The 20,209-nt window shown below is 43.7% G+C and overlaps 1 protein-coding gene across 1 annotated transcript in view; it reads left to right on the forward strand.

The window, feature by feature from the left end:
• The window catches only part of pcgf3 (polycomb group ring finger 3), a 70,678-nt gene extending 50,894 nt beyond the window's left edge, over positions 1 to 19,784 (forward strand). Inside the window, exons 7-10 of the mRNA XM_030062101.1 lie at positions 2,098 to 2,186; positions 6,561 to 6,698; positions 10,966 to 11,046; positions 12,540 to 19,784. Of these exons, the coding sequence (XP_029917961.1) occupies positions 2,098 to 2,186; positions 6,561 to 6,698; positions 10,966 to 11,046; positions 12,540 to 12,587 (356 nt within the window). The 3' untranslated portion in view covers positions 12,588 to 19,784. The remainder of the gene's footprint in view (positions 1 to 2,097; positions 2,187 to 6,560; positions 6,699 to 10,965; positions 11,047 to 12,539) is intronic.
• The last annotated feature ends 425 nt before the right edge of the window (positions 19,785 to 20,209 follow it).

A 20,209-nucleotide genomic window follows, 5' to 3' on the forward strand; every position in this document is an offset into this window, starting at 1 on the left:
GCTATATCACACACAATAAAATAAAGCTAAAAGTAAAAACTAGAGAAGAACTAGAGAAGTACAATAAAAATCCTTCACTAGTAACATGTAGGTGCAACAGTCCATAGTTATATGAGAAAAAAACAACAACAGAGATCCTTAAAAAGGTATTATAATATAGGGTAATACTGCTGTTGGTCAGGTCAGTGGGAAAAATCCATAATAACTAGCACAAACACTTAAACACTAAATATGTCAGATAATTAAGAAACGGTGTCAGGTACATGATCCTACAATTGTTGAAAAAACAGAAGAGGCTGTCATTTCAAATATCGACACTGGAGGTGTTGGATTGATGTATTTAATGTCAAGAGATCCAATATATTTAGCTGTTAATATGTTATAATGTTGGATGGCTGTTGGTGGTTTGTCTTGGCAGTTTTCCATTTCCCCAGCAGTTCCACTTCCACAAGTTTAATACCTTAAAATCTGATACAACTTAACTTTTACCGGAAACAAAGATCAGCATCAAGCAATGGACCGGAACATTTTTGGCGAAAGTATTGAGCCATTATATAATCATTATACATTATACAACATTAAATTTTCACAATGATATGGAAAGAATATTGGGGGAAAAAATCATTATCATGACAGTCTTGTACTTTAACAACTTTGGGTGTCACTGCCAATTTTGAGGCCTCAGAAAATATGGAAGGGCTTTGAAAACTATTGGATTTTAATAATGGGAACTCAGAGTTCATAATAGCCCTAAGTGCATATTTATTGAGAGCATGAATTGAATATGGTCCGATTTTTATTAAACAAGACGTTTTTACTCAATCATATAATGAAATGTGCTTTCATTCACAAAAAGTATTGAGAAAAGTATCGTTTTAGAGAAGGTATTATGGTCATTTAAGATGTTGGAAACCATAGCAGCATGAAAGGAAAAGAAGCCAGTCTTTTTAGCAGCATTGATGACAAAGGAATGCCCTAATTTAAAGACAAATTTGAGAGGAAACCAAGCCTTTGTTCGCCCATTATTGAATGAAACCAAAACAACCACCAGGTATAAGAAAATGTTGCGCAATACTAAGCTGTAGATTAATCAAACGGCTTTGACATCTAAACTTCTTTACCTCTCAGGCAGATTAGCCAACCCCATGTCACGCCTTTTATTCTCACCACACTATTATAATATCTATATTAGACTCAGGGTGTACTCTTTTTCCCTGTTCTTTTCTAGTGCCAAACCACAGGGTCCGTCTGGCTTTATTATTTAACAGTGGCTCGCCTTGCTTCCATGACTGTGAACCTATTATGCTCGGTAACCAAGAGCGAGGAGGAATCCCTTTCCCTCTCTCTCTCTTTTACCTTTATGTTCACTTCCCTGAGATGGCTGCTCCCCCCTAACAACCCTCATTTCTGTCTCCATTTTCCTGAATAAGGCACAAATGACGAAACCGGCCGAACTCAATTAAGGCAGAGCTGATGCCAGCCTTCATGTAGGCTAATCAGTATGGAGAATGACTGAGGGTTTTACTTGATTAGAAGGTTCCCTGGATTAGAGACGTGCCCAGACAGCGGATAAGTCATATAAAAGATGCGTTGACACCCTTGGACATGTAATTGCCATATAAATGGACTTCTCCTGGCGCCAACTTTACAGCTGAACAGGCACAGGCTGTTAAAGCACTTCAGAGAGAGAAACATGCCTGTCTCCTTGGCATCCGACAAGCATTGTTTTGCATTTAGCCAATCGACAGACCAGCACAGGAGTCAATTAAGCTCAAGCCACTTGACTTAGGTTAATGAACATTATGAAAGCGGTGCACACATGTCACTAGCTCACTCTAGTGAAAAATGGCAATTGCACACTGTCGCCCGCTGACATTATCAAGCAGGTAAATGCAAATGGAGTGTCCATTAAATATACACTGTTGTAATTAGTTTGTAAAAATGTTGGTTTTGTTGCATTTTTGTTCACTTTCCTGTGCATGTGTTTCAGCTGTATGTGTGTGTTACAACTGTTATAAACTGTTCAGAGAACGTGAATTTATGAGGAATCGAAAATGAGACCACTAAATGCTCTACCTGTCTCTGGTTTCTAAACAGGCGATGCAAAATCAGAGGACACAGCCAACAAAGAGGCAGGAGAGGAGAAACCAGAGGAGGACAACGACTATCACCGTAGCGACGAACAGGTACGACTTCATATCCTGATGAATAGGAGGTCACCTTCCTTGAGCTCCGTCTCATTTCCTGTGTCCTTGGCCTCCTGAAATTACAACTCTCTCTTTTCCTTCGCTATCAATAAGTGAATTTCATGGTACATGACGAACTCTGGAAACAATGCAGATTGGCGATATTGTCCTAAAGCTCGGATGAGGTAAAGCTAAACAGTCAAAATCATCGTGGGTAATGCAGCAGTCCACTAGGAACAAAAGCATAATGAAAAAATACCGTCTGTCATTCATTTTAGCACAGTTGCACATCGATTGTTGCCTTTGCAAAGATGGCCCCATGTGATTTACTGGGTTGTTGTGCCATTACTAGATTCTGTTCTCCGCGGTGTTATGGCTGTTTGATTTGTATGCATCCATTTATTGCCAGACACTGAGGCTTCTCACTACAGTCAATGCATTTCAAATGCAGATGGGCTTTTTTTTTTATTTCATTGGTATTCTAGCACATTCTCACACACTGCAAAATGATATCAATAATGCAGAAAGAGCGGGGTTTTTGTCACGTCTGACGGAGACAATCAGAAATGCAGCCACATTGAAAAGTGGAGCGTCTCCTCATGCCCTAATGCCGCACAGGCTCAGGATTATCGGCCGTATACAATTTCTGCCGTTGTTCTTAGAGGGGGAAAAAAAAAAGATCAGCGGGGCAGATTTTGAAAACAAACCTGTCAACTCGAATCGGCTTGGCTCCTTAATGCCATGCAGGGAAGGCAAGCTGCCCCAGTGGAGGGGAAGGTCTTGCCCTTTGGAAATGCGGCAGTGGAACAGAATGGCTAACAGCACAGTCTGTGTGAGCAGAATGCAGGAAGGGGATGGCAGTCAAAATGTCATGGAGAGGGGGAGGGAAGGAAGAGGGCAGGGGCAGACAAGACAAGAGAGCAAAAGTTACAGAGCTGGAGGACGGAGGGAGAGTATGCCCTGCTGACGATAAGAAGCCACCACCCACAGTGATCGTCTTCGGACGTGGTCGATTGTAATTGTGAGGCTTTAACGTCGCGGGGAAAGAGATAGGTGGTGAACTGAGATTTGCCGTCACAAGGAAAAAGAAAATGGATGGAGGAAGGTGGCAGGATGCCAAAGACGAGACGGATGAGAGGGAATAAGCCACACTGGAGATATGTACACTCTGAAGTTTAGGGAGTCACCTTTTCAGAACTAAAGGGAGCCAAAAGGCATCTCAGGATTCATGACTAGCAAGGGTTTCTGTTAAGACGATTCCTGTGTAGAGGTCCTATCTGGGTACACAAAAAATTTACAAAGAGGTTCCTCAAGGAAGCCTGGGGGGTCCCCCGGGGCACAGAACACCCAAAGTATACTGATGTTTGCAGGACATATTTAGCCATTGGAGATGTTTCATATTTGACATTGTACATGATCTAATACTGCATTTTCACTTCATGCCCAAGGAAATTTAGCTATTTGCAAATCCAGCAATCCACCAGCCCATGTTTAGGTTCTGGCTCTTGGTATTATTTCCTCTGTCACAGTGTCTGACAGATTGTCTGACACTGTTTGAATATTATATTATAATATTGGAGTATGACCTTGGCAGCCACAAATTGGTGCAGTTCAAAGTTGGTGTTAGGGAACAATTGAAGCCCATAGTAGCATCTGCAAAATTCAGTTTTGTGGTCATAATGATCCCCAAATCGATTATTTATGCGTTCAAGAGGAGTAGTGTGCACATCTGTTAAAACTTAGAACAGGCGCTGAATCCCAAAATAATTCATTGAAGGGAAAAAAGAGAGATCGGTCATTTGCATGAGAAATTGTTGAGTAACTAGCCTGAGAGACACTAGAGTTTTGTGTTAGTCTGTTCTGCTGTAAAACATTCAAGAAGAAATCGCAGGATGTGGGTTATAGGCAATTACTACATGATAGGGACTGTGGCTACCACTGTAAAGGTCCCTTGAGGCCCTTTTACTTTCTAGAGTGTAGTGACCACTCCAGATGATGGAGAGCAGAAGATGCCACTGTAATGGACAAAAGAGATATGAACTGTGCCAGAAAGGCAGAGAGGGGTGAAGAGAGGAGATTGGAAAAACTCCATCCGTAAGAGGGTGAAAATCAAGAAAGAGTAAGAAAAAAGGTGCAGAAGAATGAGGTGAGCATGTTAAAATGGGGAAAAATGAAGCAGAGGGACCAAATTGTCCCTCAGGGCCGAGTGTCTCCCATCACCGGGGCGTAGCTGAAGATGTAAAAGCCACTCGGATGAGAGGACGGGCAGGCAAAGCGGCACGCATGGCCAACTTTCAGAATAATTCCCCTCCTCTCCTCTGTCTTCTGGACGACCTTTCAAAGTGAAACCTTGGGGTGTGAAGCAGAGCCAGGGAAAGCTAATGAGAGCAGTGACACACCAAAAAAAAAAAAAAAAGAAAAAAAAAGAAACCGCAATAGAAGTTGAAAGGCAAAATTAATCAAGCAAACCTGCATTACCGGCGAAGCATGAAGACGTGGTATTTCAGGGGTTAGCTTTCTCAGGTAAGGAATATGAGCACAGGTTCACTGTCACGAACTGAACACATCATTATTCAGATCTGCCTGGGAGAAAACGATTGGATAAATTGAATTCACTGTAGATATTTTAGACTTGAAGAGTTGTCTCTGAAGGGATTAAAGAGGGCAGCTTTGCTTTAAATTATTAATCAAACGAATAATATCGAAAGCCTGATTTATCAGTTGCCCACGGAGTTAGTGCACACACACAAATACACATTGCAATAAGCCCCGAAACTCAAACACTCCAAAAAAAACCACTCCTTTGACCTCTGTCACTGTTTGTTCCTATTGTGCAGCAACCAGCTGGCAAAATAGCGTTTAGTTTTCTTCATGTGGCAACAAAAGGCATGTATTGTATTTGCCAGCCAAGGCATCAGTCACATCTATGAGGGTGCACGGCTGCAGCAGTGTCACTAATGTGGAGTAATGTAATGTAACTGCCTCGAAGACTGCTGTCGAGACGCCGTGGACTCCAGCTCACCGCCGAGGCTTTTATTTCCCATTATGAGCCTCCGTGTTCGCCAGCGCCACTGGAAAGCAGATATATTACAGCACTGCTCTTTGCTTACGGCTAGGGCGGGGGTCGGTTAGCGGTGGTGGAGCATTACAGCGCTGCCGCTTTTTATTTGAGGATGGAGATGATTTCCAAGTTTAAGCACAAACCAGGAGAATGTTGTCTCTTCCCGCCCTCGAAATAGGCGTCACAGTAGGAGTCCCGCAAATAGACAAATATATGGCCGCTGTCCTCCACCTGTCCTTTGCAAACGGCACGTAAAAATGCAGGGATCAGCCACTTTGCCCAGACACCCAGGTAGCACGGCGGGTGGGAGGCAGAAGCCCAACTGCAGTAATGCATTCTGACTCCTGCAAACACCGACTGCCAGAATCAACTACCGTGCCGTCCCAGGGGAAAAACAAGTGCACGGGCCAATGATAGCGCCACACAGTCACATGAAAGAGGCCCACTGCATTTTTCAGGCATAGCAACAACAGGCCTGACCACATTGTTTGGCTGCCCTCAGAACGAATCAGACATTAGTCCAGATACAAATGCAGCGCCAGAACTGTCATTTTTGTGAATGTTAACCATGAACAATGTGGATTTCCATGTCTACCTCATAGTTTTTGTCTAGGAATCCTTAGTTTTAGGAGCTGCTCAGGGCTACAGCTGAAGTTAAGTTTTGCTGCTCCGCCTGGGTAGCCAGCCAGGGTTTAGAGGTCATACTTGAGTACCAGAAGTCTGCCTTTGAAGAGAGAAAACTGAAAGTGGCTGGTGAACTTTGGCCAGCGGGGGAAAACAAGTCGGTGTACCGTCCTGCTGTTTGGAGTTCACCTTGTTGGAGGGCATTGTTTTTGTTTGTTGGCGAGACTGGCTGTGTCTGCGTAGTGACAGAATGAATACAGTGCAGAGTTGTGTGCTGCGGCCGCAAGCTCACGGTAACACACACCTTTTAGAAAACGGCACATCTCAGGAGAGGGCATTGTGTTAGGTACATTTTTGCATGTGTCATTGCTGCTGCTGTTTTACCCACTTTAAATGTTCAAAATAACTATCAAGAATGTTTATCTGTATTTGATGATGCTCAGAAAACCGTGCATTATGAATGTCTGATAGCTTAGGGAGGCATAACTAACACTTTCTGTATTCTTATCAAGTGCATTGATAGCATTACTTACACCTGCAGTGAGTAGTGTTGTCACGTAATTTACACGGAAATGGCTGCAACTTTTAACCATGCTGTATTCGATTTGGTGGAAACTGTGAGGGATATAGGAGGATGTTAAAATTATGTGTGTGTGTGTGTGTGTGTGTGTGTGTGTTTCCTCCTACAGGTCAGCATCTGTTTGGAGTGCAACAGCAGTAAGCTCCGCGGTCTGAAGCGCAAGTGGATCCGCTGTTCGGCACAAGCCACGGTCCTCCACCTCAAGAAGTTCATCGCCAAAAAGCTTAACCTGACTTCGTTTAATGAGGTACAGATAATAAACCGCTCTGCTCACCTGCATCCGTTCCTGGACAGGCTGCACTCCATTTTGACTCGGCACCCACATGAACATTTACATTTTGAAATCGATGAAGCTGGCACGGCAGACTCTGGTGGCGCTTGCTTGAATTCATTCGATCTGGACCGGCGATGTTTCCATTTGCAGTTTTGCTCATTCCCCGGCCAGCCATAAGTGTAAAGAGTCTCTTTACTCACGATGACTGCATGTAAATGAAACCAACCAACCCTTAAACCACCCAGCCAACCGACTGACGAGTCCAATCAGAGTGCTTGATGGTCGGGGAAAGCAGCGCTTAGTGCCATGAATTGCCAAATGTAGTTCTCAGTGAAGAGTGATCACCTAATTAAAGTATAGTGGGCACAAATACAAGTAAAAATTACCGGTCCATAAAGTTTGATTCAAGCTGTTACCACAGAGTGCGGCTGGGTTTTTGCTTTGTCATCGACATTTTTCCATTTTCTCTTCCACGCCCGTGCTTTTTGTGCTCTCATTGACACGCTCCACAACTGTTACACAACATTTGGCATCAGTGAAAATTACCCCACTGCTCAAGGCTACATTTGCCCCTTATAGGTCACCTGTTTTTTTTTTTTTCACCCCTTCCTTCTCTGAAAAGGTCAGGCATTGCAGTCCACTGCAGAATCGCATCCGCTGAAAAAAACTCTGCTTTTCATTCAATGGGGCGGACTCACTGAGCGGGGAGATAAATTGTGGACAAACAGGGTGAAATAGCACATTTTCATTGCAGAGAATTTAATCCTAAAATGAGGTGTTCACCATTTGGGGAAAAAAAAAAAAAAAAAGACAGCTGCTCTGGCAAAAGTGATTGCTGACATGAATGTAAAGCACATAATGGATTCCTGTTAAAGTTATGAGTCATGGTAATTCCCATTCTTTACCAAATAGTTGGGAATTTCAGAGTCGAGTCATTTGTTTTACTGCAATTTGTTTTCCTCCCAAACTCAAAACCGTTCAATAATCGACGTTAGTTTCGACTGTCGTGAAGCACCAGCCGGGTGGAGATGATATAATTCACCCAAGAGTTTAGATAAACACAATAAAGTATACGAACGTCAATTCAGTGTACTTCTCTGTGACTGACACCTCAGCTGACAGTCTCTGTACACACATGCAAAGCCTTTATATTCGGTGTTTTCCTCAGGAAATAAGCCCTTGTGATATCTTGTAATTTTGCTATTTATTATGTCTTTAGCACCCTCATCAGAGCGGCGGGGGAGGGTTGGGGGTTGGGTGGTGGGGTGATAATTTGACAGATGTATTTTTAGGATGCCGTGACTAATCATCGTGGGCGCCTGCTTGTCTTCGGTGTTTTTTTTTTCCTTTTTTTTCTTTTTTACATTTTCTGTGTCTTTTTCACCGGCTGTCGCGGAGATGAGTGGGTAGGCTCCATCATGGCATCGGCTTCCATAACACAGCTCTGGCGAAGCGGCCTCTCCCTGTCAGCCTGCCATTGTTGTCCCATCTATTGACTATCGAGGGCTGTTGTTCGAACCCATTCTGCTTTTTCGACGGCTGGAGGAGCGCCGCGCTGCACAACACGCCGCTTTGTCAAAGAACAGCAGCGCCATTTACTCGTTTGTTGTGTTTGCACACCCTCCGCTGCGGTCCTGTCACCCATCTAAACGTCTCAGCAGCTGACAGGGGCTGGATGAATGAATGAACGGATGAATGAACGAATGAGCGAATGAATGAACTCAAGATGTTTGCGAGAGTTTAGGCCCAAAAAGGGACACGAAATTTTTCCAAAATGATCACCACCAAAAGCAAAATCTGGGAGATGTCATTGAAATTTTGAGTCATGTGAAAGTCTACCAACAGACATTTTTAAGGATGTTTGTATCTCTAAGACGATTTATATTTTCAAAATACTGAATCAATTCATTGTTAGTTGAAATGTGCTTCTCTTTGGCCAGAAAGAGCCAAAATTAAACAGGGTAATGTGTCCTTTCGATCATACATACCTTGTATGAGGTTTGGCCAGTGTGTTTGAAATTAGTATCTCTATAATCATAAGTGTCATTATATATATCACGATATGACTTAAGCATGCCAAATGCCGTTAAAGCATTGAATTAATGCTCATCCCAAATGGTAATGCTAGGTGTGATGTAAAACACATTGCTAAAACATCTTAAAATCCCAATATTGTCAGTTTTTTAATTACTACTTGCTTGTTTTTATGACTTTAGGCAGCAGAAATGTGTCATGATATTCTGAAATCACTATATCATCACTTCCCCAGTCCGCTGAAAGATAATAAACGTTAGTCTTGAATTATCGCCCAGCTCTGCCTTGTACCCGCTCATCGTGACTTGTGGCTTTTCCGAGTTATTGGAGTCCAGTTGTTTCGGGACACATCCAGTCCAGCCAGTGACTCTTCAGTAGAAATGTCACCTTTCAAAACTCGAGTGGATCACTTGAGTTCAGGTCAGACTACAAGAAGCAGAAGAGCACATTTCATGATCAGAGTCAATCAAAGTAGTGTGCAGATTTAAATCACCCTGGACTCTCGACATCGACGGATTTGTCCTGTTTTGTTTTGTCACTATTCTTATTCCCAAACGATGGTGGACAGTAATCAAGAAGAAGTACTTAATTACTGTACTCAGGTTGACTGACACGTTCAAGTATCTGCACTTAACGTGAAAGTGTTCAGTGTTGGATATTTTGAGTTTTACTCTCATTTCAAAGCAATACTACATTTCCAGTAGTTGCATTACTTTAGGTACTTTTTTCAGGAATGCTTTTTTCCTTTAACCACACAACACATTGTACTGAAATAGAAAAAGTAATATATAAGGCTCATCTAAGGCAGATGAAATTTAAGTAACCACATGCATAAACACATAAGATGCTTGTGTTCACTTGTGTTTTTTTTTTTTTTTAATCTACTCGCAAATTACGATCAAGATCAAGATTATGTGCATGAAGAGGCAGGTATATTCCAGGCCATGGTATAGCCATCAGGGCATTGGAATACAAGTCCTTTCAATACTTAAATTTAAGCAAAAGTACATATTTACTTTAATTAGCACTTCCTCCACCACTGTCACCAAGTGGGAAATGTCAGAGCCTACAAAAAAAAAAAAAAAAAAAAAACCCAGCAACTTCAATTTCCAATTTGTAATCACCACTAGGAGGCCAGTGTGAGCGTCTCTCTTCCCCCATTCGGCGGCTCAGACATGAGGGGAATCCAACATGATGTGTACGCAGCGTAAACCTCTGAGGTGTCACTTGTTTGCCCTGTGTGTGTGTGTGCTCCTGGTACAATCTAGTCACGACATTACACACACTGAAAGCATTACCATTTCTTCTTTAGTGGGCAAACATTCATTTAAGGGAACGTTTGTGGGAAGGGGCAAGTTTGAGATCGAGGAAGATAAGGGATGTGATTTTTTTTTTTCCCTTTTTTTTTTTTTCGCCCACACACAAAACCCTTATTTGTTTCTAATGGGAAATCACTGCTTCCCGGCCCTATTCCTGGTTTATTTTTAGCGTCCTCCTAATCAGAAACCTGGACAGTATCCAGTGCTCTGGCGGGGCTGATAAAGACTGGCTGCCGTTTATCAGCCTGTAAGCTCCGTACCAGCGTGAGCCAGCAGGTGATGCTGTGGCAGTGTTTGTCTCTGCCGATCTCTCTCTCTCTCTCTCTCTCTTTTCTCTCTCTCTCTCTCCCTCTCCCTGCAGCCTCCTTCACCCCCAGAAGCCCCGTTGCACTCAGATCGGTATTGATTGGCAGATGCAGATGCAAGGCAGAGCTTGGCAGAATGTCAATGTTTAATTCACAGGAGGAAAGGGGGATTCGGCGAGGCAGCCTTTTGATTAGTATTGGATACAAGTGAACTTTTGTGTTCTCCCAAAAAGCCCCCCTGTTGCACAGGTGCCGAGGGCCAACCCCACGTCAAAATAAACCTTCTCCTGTTTCCTCCCTAAGAAATAGAGACGTTAAAGCAGGGAGAGAAGCGTGACAGGCGAAGGGTAGAGGTAGGTGTTGGATGTGGTGTTTTGACATCACATGTCTCTCAAGCGCGGGCCTGAAAAGCGGAAGCAGTGGCCTCAAACCAGCGCGTGTCACTGCCTGTTGTTTTATTATCCCGTTAACCTCCTCTGAAGGAAAACGGGGATTCAAAGCTCTACTTTCCGAGAGTTCAGAAACCCTCAGATGAGACAGATTCTGTGAAATAATTCGCCGTTGTCTCCTCTTTTTCCACAGCTGGACATTTTATGCAACGAGGAAATCCTGGGCAAGGACCACACTTTGAAATTTGTCGTCGTGACAAGATGGAGATTTAAGGTAACCTGTGGCCTCAAGGACGTGCCGTGGCTTGTAGCTGTGGTTTCTAATTGTCTGTGGAGGAGTGTGAAATCTCAGAGAAAGCACGCGTGTTACAATGTAATGACATTAAGACTTTCTGATGCGTTGATTTGTCGTCCTAATGGGATTTGATTGACGCTAAGCAAGCGTGACGAAGCAAGCCTCTGCCGCCGTGCATCCACTCTGCACCTGGAGCGGCTGCAGAGGAAATCAGTGTGAACCAGTTTTGATTGATTGGAAAATAATAACCTTTTTGCCATAAATAGGTTCTCAGATCAAATCTATTAAGGAATAAATGAGCATTCTAGAAATTATTGAAAAAGAGATCCGTATTTTTTGCTATTTAGGTGAAAGGATTTCCTTCCCTGATGGCAAAAAGCTACCTATCTGTCTATCTACACTGTATGGACAAAAGTCCTGGTCTGCCTCCGCATCACACCTACTGGAGCTTTTCTGACCTCCCATTCTAAATCCATACTTTCCCATTCTTCTGGGAAGGCTTTCTACCAGATTTTGTTGTGCGTCTGTGGGAGTTTTTGCCCGTTCATCCAGAAGAGCATTTGTGAGGTCAGACGCTGATGTTGGACCAGAGGGCCCGGCTTGCAATGTCCGTTCTAGTTGATCCCAAAGGTGTTGGATGGGGTTGAGGTCGGGGCTCTGTGTGGGCCAGTCAAGTCCTTCCACACCAAGCTCAGCCAGCCATGCCTTTATGGAGCTTGGGACACAATGTCTCGGTGAGCTGAAGTATTAAGATTTCCCTTCCCTGGAACTGAGAACCAGAAAAACCAGCCCACAGCGTTATCCCTCCTCCAGCAAACTTTACAGTCGGCACAATGTGGTCAGGCAGGGAACGTTCTCCTGGCGTTCCCCAAACCCAGACTCGTCCATCAGACCACCACATAGAGAAGCCTGATTGGTCGCTCCACAGAACACGTTTCCGCCGCAAAGTCCAGCGGCGGCGTGCTTTACACCACTCCATCCGACACTCTGTGTTGTGCTCGGTGATGTGAGGCTTGCGTGCAGCTGCTCGGCCATGAAGCTCCCGGCGCTCAGTTTCTGTGCTGATGTTGATGCCAGAGGAGGTTTGGAGCTCTGCAGGTACTGAGGCAGCAGAGCGTCGGCCTTCCACCTTGCAATAATCCCACTTCCAGCTGATGGTGGAATATCGAGGAGGGAAGAAACTTCACCAGCTGACTTGTTGCAGCGGTGGCTTCCTATTACATTACTATTACAGCAGCACGCTGGAACTCAGTGAACTTTAGAACGAGACGTTCTTTTACAAATGTTTGTAAAGGCAGACTGCATGGCTAGCTGCTGGATTTTATACACCTGTGGCAACGGGACTGAATGAATTCAGTGATTAAGAGCTGTGGCCCAGTGCTTTTGTCCATACAGTGTATCTGTTTATCTGACTAGCTGTCTATTCATGTCTCATGACTCATGCTGAGTTTGTGTTTCACTTTTCCTTGCAGAAATCGCCCCTCCTGCTCCATTACAGACCTAAGATGGATCTGCTGTAGCGAAAAACGGACACACAACGGTTGTTTTTGGCCCAGCGGCCGCGGACTGTGCCGAAACCTTTTTATTTATGCAGAGACGATCAACCAACACCAAGCAAACACCCACAGTGAGAAGTCCACGCAAGCCAGCAAATTGGGATCGGGGAGGGGAAGAAGCGGGGGAGGCGGAAACGCAAAACACAACGATACGGGCGACCTCCAGCACAGATACTGCAACACTGGCGTGTTTTTGGGGAACTAAAACAACCTTTTTTGTCCGCTACATCCTAGATATGTGAAAAAAACAAACAAACAAAATGGAGAGAAAGCATATATTTATACTTTTGTACAGAAGAGACACATGGAACCAAGACACTACTGGTGCTCTGTTTACACGCAAACAAGATGTCGGGGAAATCATGTGACGGTCTTTTTTTGAGCTTCACGCAGACTTCAACATCCATCCTCCTGATTAAATGACTGACGGGGGAAAAACGAAGTTTTTATATAAAAAGAGGTGTTTTTCGTTTTTTTTTTTTTTCCTTTTCACAATACACTCGACACGTCTTGGGAGCACAGAAAGTATATAAAAAAAAGTTATATAACAGGCATTTTTAAGCTGTTTATCGAACTGTTCTTGTCTCAGATTTCTTTTTTTCTTTTTTTTTTTTTGTTTGTTTTGGGCTTTTTTTCTAATTTGCTATTGGGTTCTTGATGATTGTCAATTGTGAATAGGCTAAAATTTTTGTGTAGTAATTTATGTTCTATATACCAATATTGTACATAAAATGTCATTACAAGAGATTGAAGAGAGTAAGAGAGACTTTAGACTGTTAAAAAAAAAAAGAGAGAGAGTGGATCCCAGAAGTGCTATCTATATGTCGGGCTACTTGTATGTAGTATGGAGGTGATAAATTAGGGTTTTAAAGACAGACTCAGTATCAGTATCAAGATATATAAATGCATCTTTATGTTGTCTGCGAAAGACACAAAAACAAATATATCAGATCCTCTGCCATTTATGCGTATGTGGGGCCTAAGTGTGTCGCATTGCTGTGATAGCATTACAAGACTTAGAGGCAGATAAGCAAAGCAGAAAGCTTCAACTTTCCCACCCTGTGCTCCTCATCTCACCTGCCTTCCATGGAACACAGTTTACCTTTATTACGCTCTTTTTTTCTTTTTTTTTTTGGTTTATTTTTGGACAGTATAATCAAGCAGAACCTTAAGAATAATGCTATAGAACAACACTGATGTCCAGAATCGCCCGCAAGACATAAAATGCAGTATGCAGCCGCAGCGGGCGGACGGGACACACTCATTTTTCTATTGATTACAAAAGGTCTTCACACCATGCAGTCCTTAATATCCGTCCTTGTGATTATTCAACCTTTTAGCACCCAAGCCTGGCGGACAGACACTTTTAACACGTTTAGGAAGAGCGCTCAGTGAAGCTACCAGCAGATGTTGTTAGCACCCTCCTCCCTTATTGAATCCATTCCCAATGTCACAGCAGAGTTTTCCCTCTGCCACATTTGCCGCTAATTCGGTGCGACCGGCTCTTGAAGCTGCACTAGGCGTGATTCATATGTAAAAAAAAAAAAAAAAAAAAGAAGAAAAATTCTGCCTGCCGTCTCGGGCTGAATCACAAAGCAGGGCTGCGACAGAGAAAAACGTCCCATCACCGCTGATTGAGACGCGGTAGATTTATCCAATTTGCCCAAAATATATTCTCGGGTCGTTTGTGCACACTTCCATGTTCACAGGGAGTGAAAGCTTCAAACCTAAGAATGAAATACAAGTTAAACCGCAGTGAGCAGCCCTGTCCAGAAAAAAAACCTCAACAGTATGAAATGTTTCCTCTTGTCTCTTTGGTTTCCATCACAGACCGGCCGGGTTGGAAAACCTGAGCATGCTGTTACGCCTTTTCCACCAAAAAAGTTGTGGTTCTTGAACTGGTTTCTTGGAACCAAGGTGCAAACTAAGGAACTGGCCTGCATTTCGACCAGTTTTTGGAGCCGATATCGACGGTGGGCATGCAGGACGGAGGTAAATCCCCAGCCTGCCTGCAGCACAGAGCCCAAATGGTCTGCATAATCTAAGCCTGATAGGATTCAGATTGAGAATTTGAAACACTTAATTGTTTTTTTTTTTATGTTATGTTTTTATTTGCAGGCATGTACAACAGTGTGAGGGAACTTCTATTCAGTGTTTGCAAGGACATTTTTAACCGGGCCACAAAGTTCTCTCGGTTGTCGTCCTTGTAAAATAAGACGTGCCCACTCAGTTCCTATTTGAGAACAACTATTTTGTGGTTCCAGCTGAGAACCAGCCTGTACGTTTGGGAACCAATCTATATGTGCTGGAAATCCAAAGAACGGTTCAAAATTTGGTGCACAAACCAGAACGGAACCGGGTCTTTGTTGGTGGAAAAGGGTTGCGCACATGCAAAGCTGCCTAGTGCAACTTCAAGAACAATAATCAAAATTAAACAGGTGCATAAGGTATGAAGAAATGTCTGAAAGTCAAGGGGATATTATTTTTGTCATAACACTCAGAATTTTAGCGCAGAATAGCCAGTATTCAGTGTTGTTAACTTTACAGGACACCAACTTAGAAGTCTTTGAGAATTGAATCACAAATTCAGGTTTTGCATAGGGAATGAGATTTTTGAGCATTTTGATATGAAATTCTGAAAAAAAAATGACTACTGTTTGGTCATTTGGTGCTTTTAAATGTATGTTACTAACCTAGAGGAATGTTCCTCGGCGACACACTGTCCTTGCAGTCCTGGTGACAAAATGTCTTAATGCTCAACAGACACCTTCAGTGCAAACTGCTGAACAGTTTTTAACTTAGACGCAACTGGATCCCACAACACCGAGCCAGACCTCAAGTAGCATTACCTCACTGATCTACCACCGGTAATGACATCATGATTATTCAACCTTTGCATTGTACCTGCCCACAAAAAAAAAAAAAAAAAAAAAAGCTGTTTTGTCTTATAAGATGTTCAAAAGCAGGGTTCCTACACAAGTCTGGAAAATTGACTTGAGAAAATGTCTAGAGCTTGAAAAGTTTGGAAATCGAACAAAAGTATGTCTGATCGGAGTGGAATGGATCTTTTAACCCGCTCCTGACATAAAACTTCATATGGTGATGTGGTGTACCCAGCTACTGTTGCAGAAAATCCCCCGAAATCTTCAATCAAATCCACTCCGGGCACCGAAATCTGGAATAAATGCAGAATTTTGAAACATAAAATGTGTAGGAACCCTGCCGCTGAAGGACCTATGATATTCAATGAACAAATTTTTATACAGGTCTGTACCAAACCAGCTCAACCAAAACTCCTTTTCGTTTGGTTCACTGTCTGCGTTTTTGAACATAGTGACTGATAGTATCTGTGCATGTCTCGGTTTACTTGTTTTCGGTAACAGGTTATTTTACAGTGTCCTTACTCCAGTGTGTTGGATGACAGAGTATTGATTGTACATGACAATAATGTGTTGGTAAAATACACCATGCAAATTGCATTGTGCAAGTGCAAACGAATTATTGTTGTATATTTTTTTTTCGCATAGGCTACGAGCCAGGTTAATTCACTGGAATAAGGCCATTGTAAAATATTTCTCCAGTTTTTAAAGACGATCTTGACCTCATTACAGTTTTATTGCTTTGCAGTCTTAAGGTGTGAGAGTTTATGGCTTCCATTCAGCCACACAGCATCCAGGCCATCAGTCAAACAGCACAGCGTCTGACTTTTTGTGTTTGCTTTAACCTGCTTGGAGAGTCAAAAGTGTTGGGATGAACTCATCAGACGAGCCATAATTTAACTTAACTGACTCGGACACTTGTCTCCTGTGATTGAAAACCTAAACCTTTTGGCTCTAACATACCCAACACGGCAGTAGGGTAAAACAAACTATTAAAAAATCATTTGCAGGTGCTGTTTGACTCAGGTCTGAGTTGCCCAGTGTGTCATTTTCAGTTGCTCGGTCCTCCAGATGTCACTGACGTATGCCTTTGACCTTAGCTTAGCCCACACCCAGTCCACGTCAGGCCGAAGTGTCGCCACCTCTTTGTTCCTGTGTAAGAGTCGTGCAGTACATGTGCTGTTACACTCCCTTACTTTACATGTACATCAGCTTTTCCTTCAGGCGTTTAAGCTGTAAAAACCCCCCTCAAGGTGCTACTGTGTGTAACCATGACTCAGACAAAACACAAAACTACACCAACACAACGTCATCCACACGTTTCGTTCAGTGCTTTGGACTGGAAGAGCGTTTTGCATTGAAACAGAAGTTGTTGTTGTTTTTTTTCCCTCATTGTCTTTGGCTGCGTTCACACTGTCACTCAAACTATCCCGATTCTGATGTTTGGCCTCACATTTGGCACAGATCTGATCTTTTTTTTTTTTTTTTTTTTTTTTTTGCTTTTCAGTGGTTCAGAATCGCCTCCCATGTCATGCAACCTGGCATTTCAGTATTTGCATTGTTGCTATGAAAATTTGTCAATCTTGCGCGATTCATCTGAGCCAATTCTCATTTTTTTTTTTTTTTTTTTTTTTTTTTTGCAGAGTCAGTGTTAGCATGGAGGACAGTGATACACAACTCTTTTAAAAAAGCAGAATAGCCGGCCTGGTTTTGACGGCGTGTGCCGGGACAGAGATGTGTTTGAAGTAGCGGGGAGAAGCGCAGGTCCAGAAACGGGATGTGACATCTTTCGTTGCCGTCACTCTGCACATGCATGTGTTTTTGACATCGCTGTCAGTCCACGTTGGTAGCAGGCGCAGGAAACATCCGAGAATAGATCAGAACAGTCGTCAAAAAATAAATAAATAAATGAATAAATAAATAAAATAATGGAAAAAGCCAAATGTGAGCGGGTCAGACTCGAGCGTGGAGGCCTGCGGTGTGAACGTAGCCTCTGACTCTGTGCTTCTTTTCTGAAAACCCTGAGATCCCGAAGACGGAAAAAAAAAAGCGACCCCGAGAGGAAAGGGCCGGGTCTCGTTGTTTTTCGGGGGGCTTTGCCACGGTGACGGTCGTCTTGTCGTGACGGGGTCGTCTGTCTCTCTGCCGTTGGTGCTCTTTATGGTGCTAACTTCTTCTTGTTCCAAACTTTCAGCTTCTCAAAGAAATTCTCGGTTAGAGACAGAAAAAAAGAGGCTGCGGCTCGTGTTGCAAACTTCTTGTGTCACCTTACGTCAGGAGTCTGGGTGCCCGTGTGCGCTCGAGTCCTGGGGTGTCTCCTCCTGTCAGAGCTGTCTCGCTGTACAGATCAAGAAGGTGCTGGCTTTGTTTGTTTTGTTGTTGTTGTTGTTGTTGTTGTTGTTGATTTGTTTGGTTTGGTTCTCCCAGTTGCCCGGGCTCGCAGTGGAAAGCAAACAGAGACGATTTTAAATAAATCATAAGAGCGTGACGGCGCTGGTGCTCCGAGAAAACAAACGAAAGAGAACTGGTGAGAAATGGCGTGTGCTACCCCCTAATTTCCTGCCTCAAAGAGAAACTCACACTTATTATGGGTTTGCCTGGCCGACCCGCGGTGTCCTCGGTGAGGCGGCTGCAGCTCTCCGAGTCAGACTGAGGCTCGCCTGAACAGATAATTGGCTCGGCGAGCACGGAGGCCTAGAGCATCCATCGCTGAGAAAGTGAGTGATTTTGTTCAAATGTTTTCCAAAGTTCACTCCAGCTCTTGGGAGACAAGACCTTCACACAGCTTGGCATGAGTGTGTGCGTGCGTGTGTGTGTGCGTGTGTGTGAGAGAGAGAGCGTGCGAATACTGCCGGCTGCATATTCCACCTCCAGTGCAGTGGAATGGATCGATGTTCACGCTTTTTATCGGCGCCAACATTGAGACATCAGTGCCGCTACACTTGACAGCCAAGCTAAGAGGCTTACAGGAGGCCTCGCTCTGCCCGGCTGCAGATAGGGGTCGGTATCAGCTCTGAAAGGTCTCGGACGCCGAGCGGGGGGCCGCCGCCTGTCAGAGCTTCGGCTTCCTGCGCCCCTCCTCTCTGAGTCGACCTTGAATACCTGTCAGCCCCGTTTGTTATCTCCTGCCGGGATCTGTCTGAAGCTCAGGGGTGAGCCGTGTGGGATTCGGATTCGAGACGGTTTCGCAGCTTTGCCCCGGACCGCGGGTACCAGCGGGTCGTAGTCTTACCCCTGCACCGCCTTACCGAGAGACGTAAACAACCTGCGCTGGGCTACGTGGTGCTCTCGGCTTGTGAAGTCTCGGAGGGTCGCTCTCTTCATTTTGAGCTCGTTCGGGAGAGCAGCTCAAAATGGCACTGTTTGTTTACTCCACTGTAATAAGTGTCCACTCCGGGAGTGTGATAGCTTCTCTCTCTTTCTCCCTTATTTATGAGTCCTCTGTAAAGCTTAGTAATCTCACAGGCAGGCTTTGTGTGTGAAAGCGAGAGTGGGAGAGGGAGAGAGGGGGGGGGGGTCCTCTGGGGTCACTCACACAGCTGGTCGGGCTCAAACACACTCCGAAGCTGTGGCTCGTCTGGCCGGAGGTGGCACCGCGCCGCACCGCCGCGCTCGTCTCGGCTCTGGAAAGCGCCACACTCAAGTGCACTGATTTGCGCCGCGGCGGGTGGTGGTGGCGCGGCATGAGGGAGCGACCGTCTGGGCCCAATTTTGGACTGTGTTCTCACTTCAGGATCAAACTTGCATCCCGAGTCGATGCTTTTGGAGAATGGCGCACTGTCACTGACCACTAACTAACGTACCCGCTTACATAAGGAAAGTCATTTCACACGGAGGCCGTCGTTGGAAAATGACTCCCCTGGCGACGCTGAGGCCGCTGCTTCCAGTGAATCAGCTCCCAAACCTCACAGTGGCATGCCCCCATGAGCCATAGCAGATGTCATCAATTAATCTGTCCAATTTTGTATTATTGTTATTTATTTATGCTGTAAAAAAAAAAAAATGACTTCTGCAGTAGCTTGTTTGTTTATGGATTTTTGAAAGAGATTTGTGCTCAAGAATTTGTATTATTTCTTTCTTTTTCTTTTTTTTTTTCTTTTCTTTTTTTTTTTCGTGGAACACATACCGGGCTCATGCATAAAATGGCTTAAATTATGAATTTGTAACGGAGTTCCCTTTTTTTGTATTATTCAAAGTGTGTTCATGTCTACGCAATGCTCTGTCTATGTATAACAAACACAAAAAGGTATGTTCTTTTTTTTTTTTTTTTTTTTTAGGTCGAGCAAAAAAAGAAAAAAAAAGAGAAAAATACAAAAAATATCACGTGAATCTGGTAATGTGGTTAATTGTATTTGCAAGGAAAATGTGCAATATACGGTTCTCAGATGGTTCCAGGTTTCAGCGTAGAACTCCAATCTTTTTTTTTTTTTTTTTTTTTTCCATGTTTTGTTTTTCATTTTCGATTTTTTTCCAGTCAGTTCCTCAGGTCACTAAATGCCTTCTGGTCCTGAGGGTGACCAGGAAATCTCAGAACATACACTAATGCACCCGAAATACAAAACGACTGGATTTTACTTTAGTCTCGTCTCTCTCTCTCTCTCTCTTTCCCCCCTTTTTTTTCTGTTTTCTGTGACATAATTTTCTTCGGTTTTGTTTTCTGTTTTCAGGTTAACACAGGCACTTATTCAGGTGTCCTTCTCCCTGCCT

Source organism: Myripristis murdjan, chromosome 10 (genome assembly GCF_902150065.1).
Source record: "Myripristis murdjan chromosome 10, fMyrMur1.1, whole genome shotgun sequence".
Classification (NCBI taxonomy): Eukaryota; Metazoa; Chordata; class Actinopteri; order Holocentriformes; family Holocentridae; genus Myripristis; species Myripristis murdjan.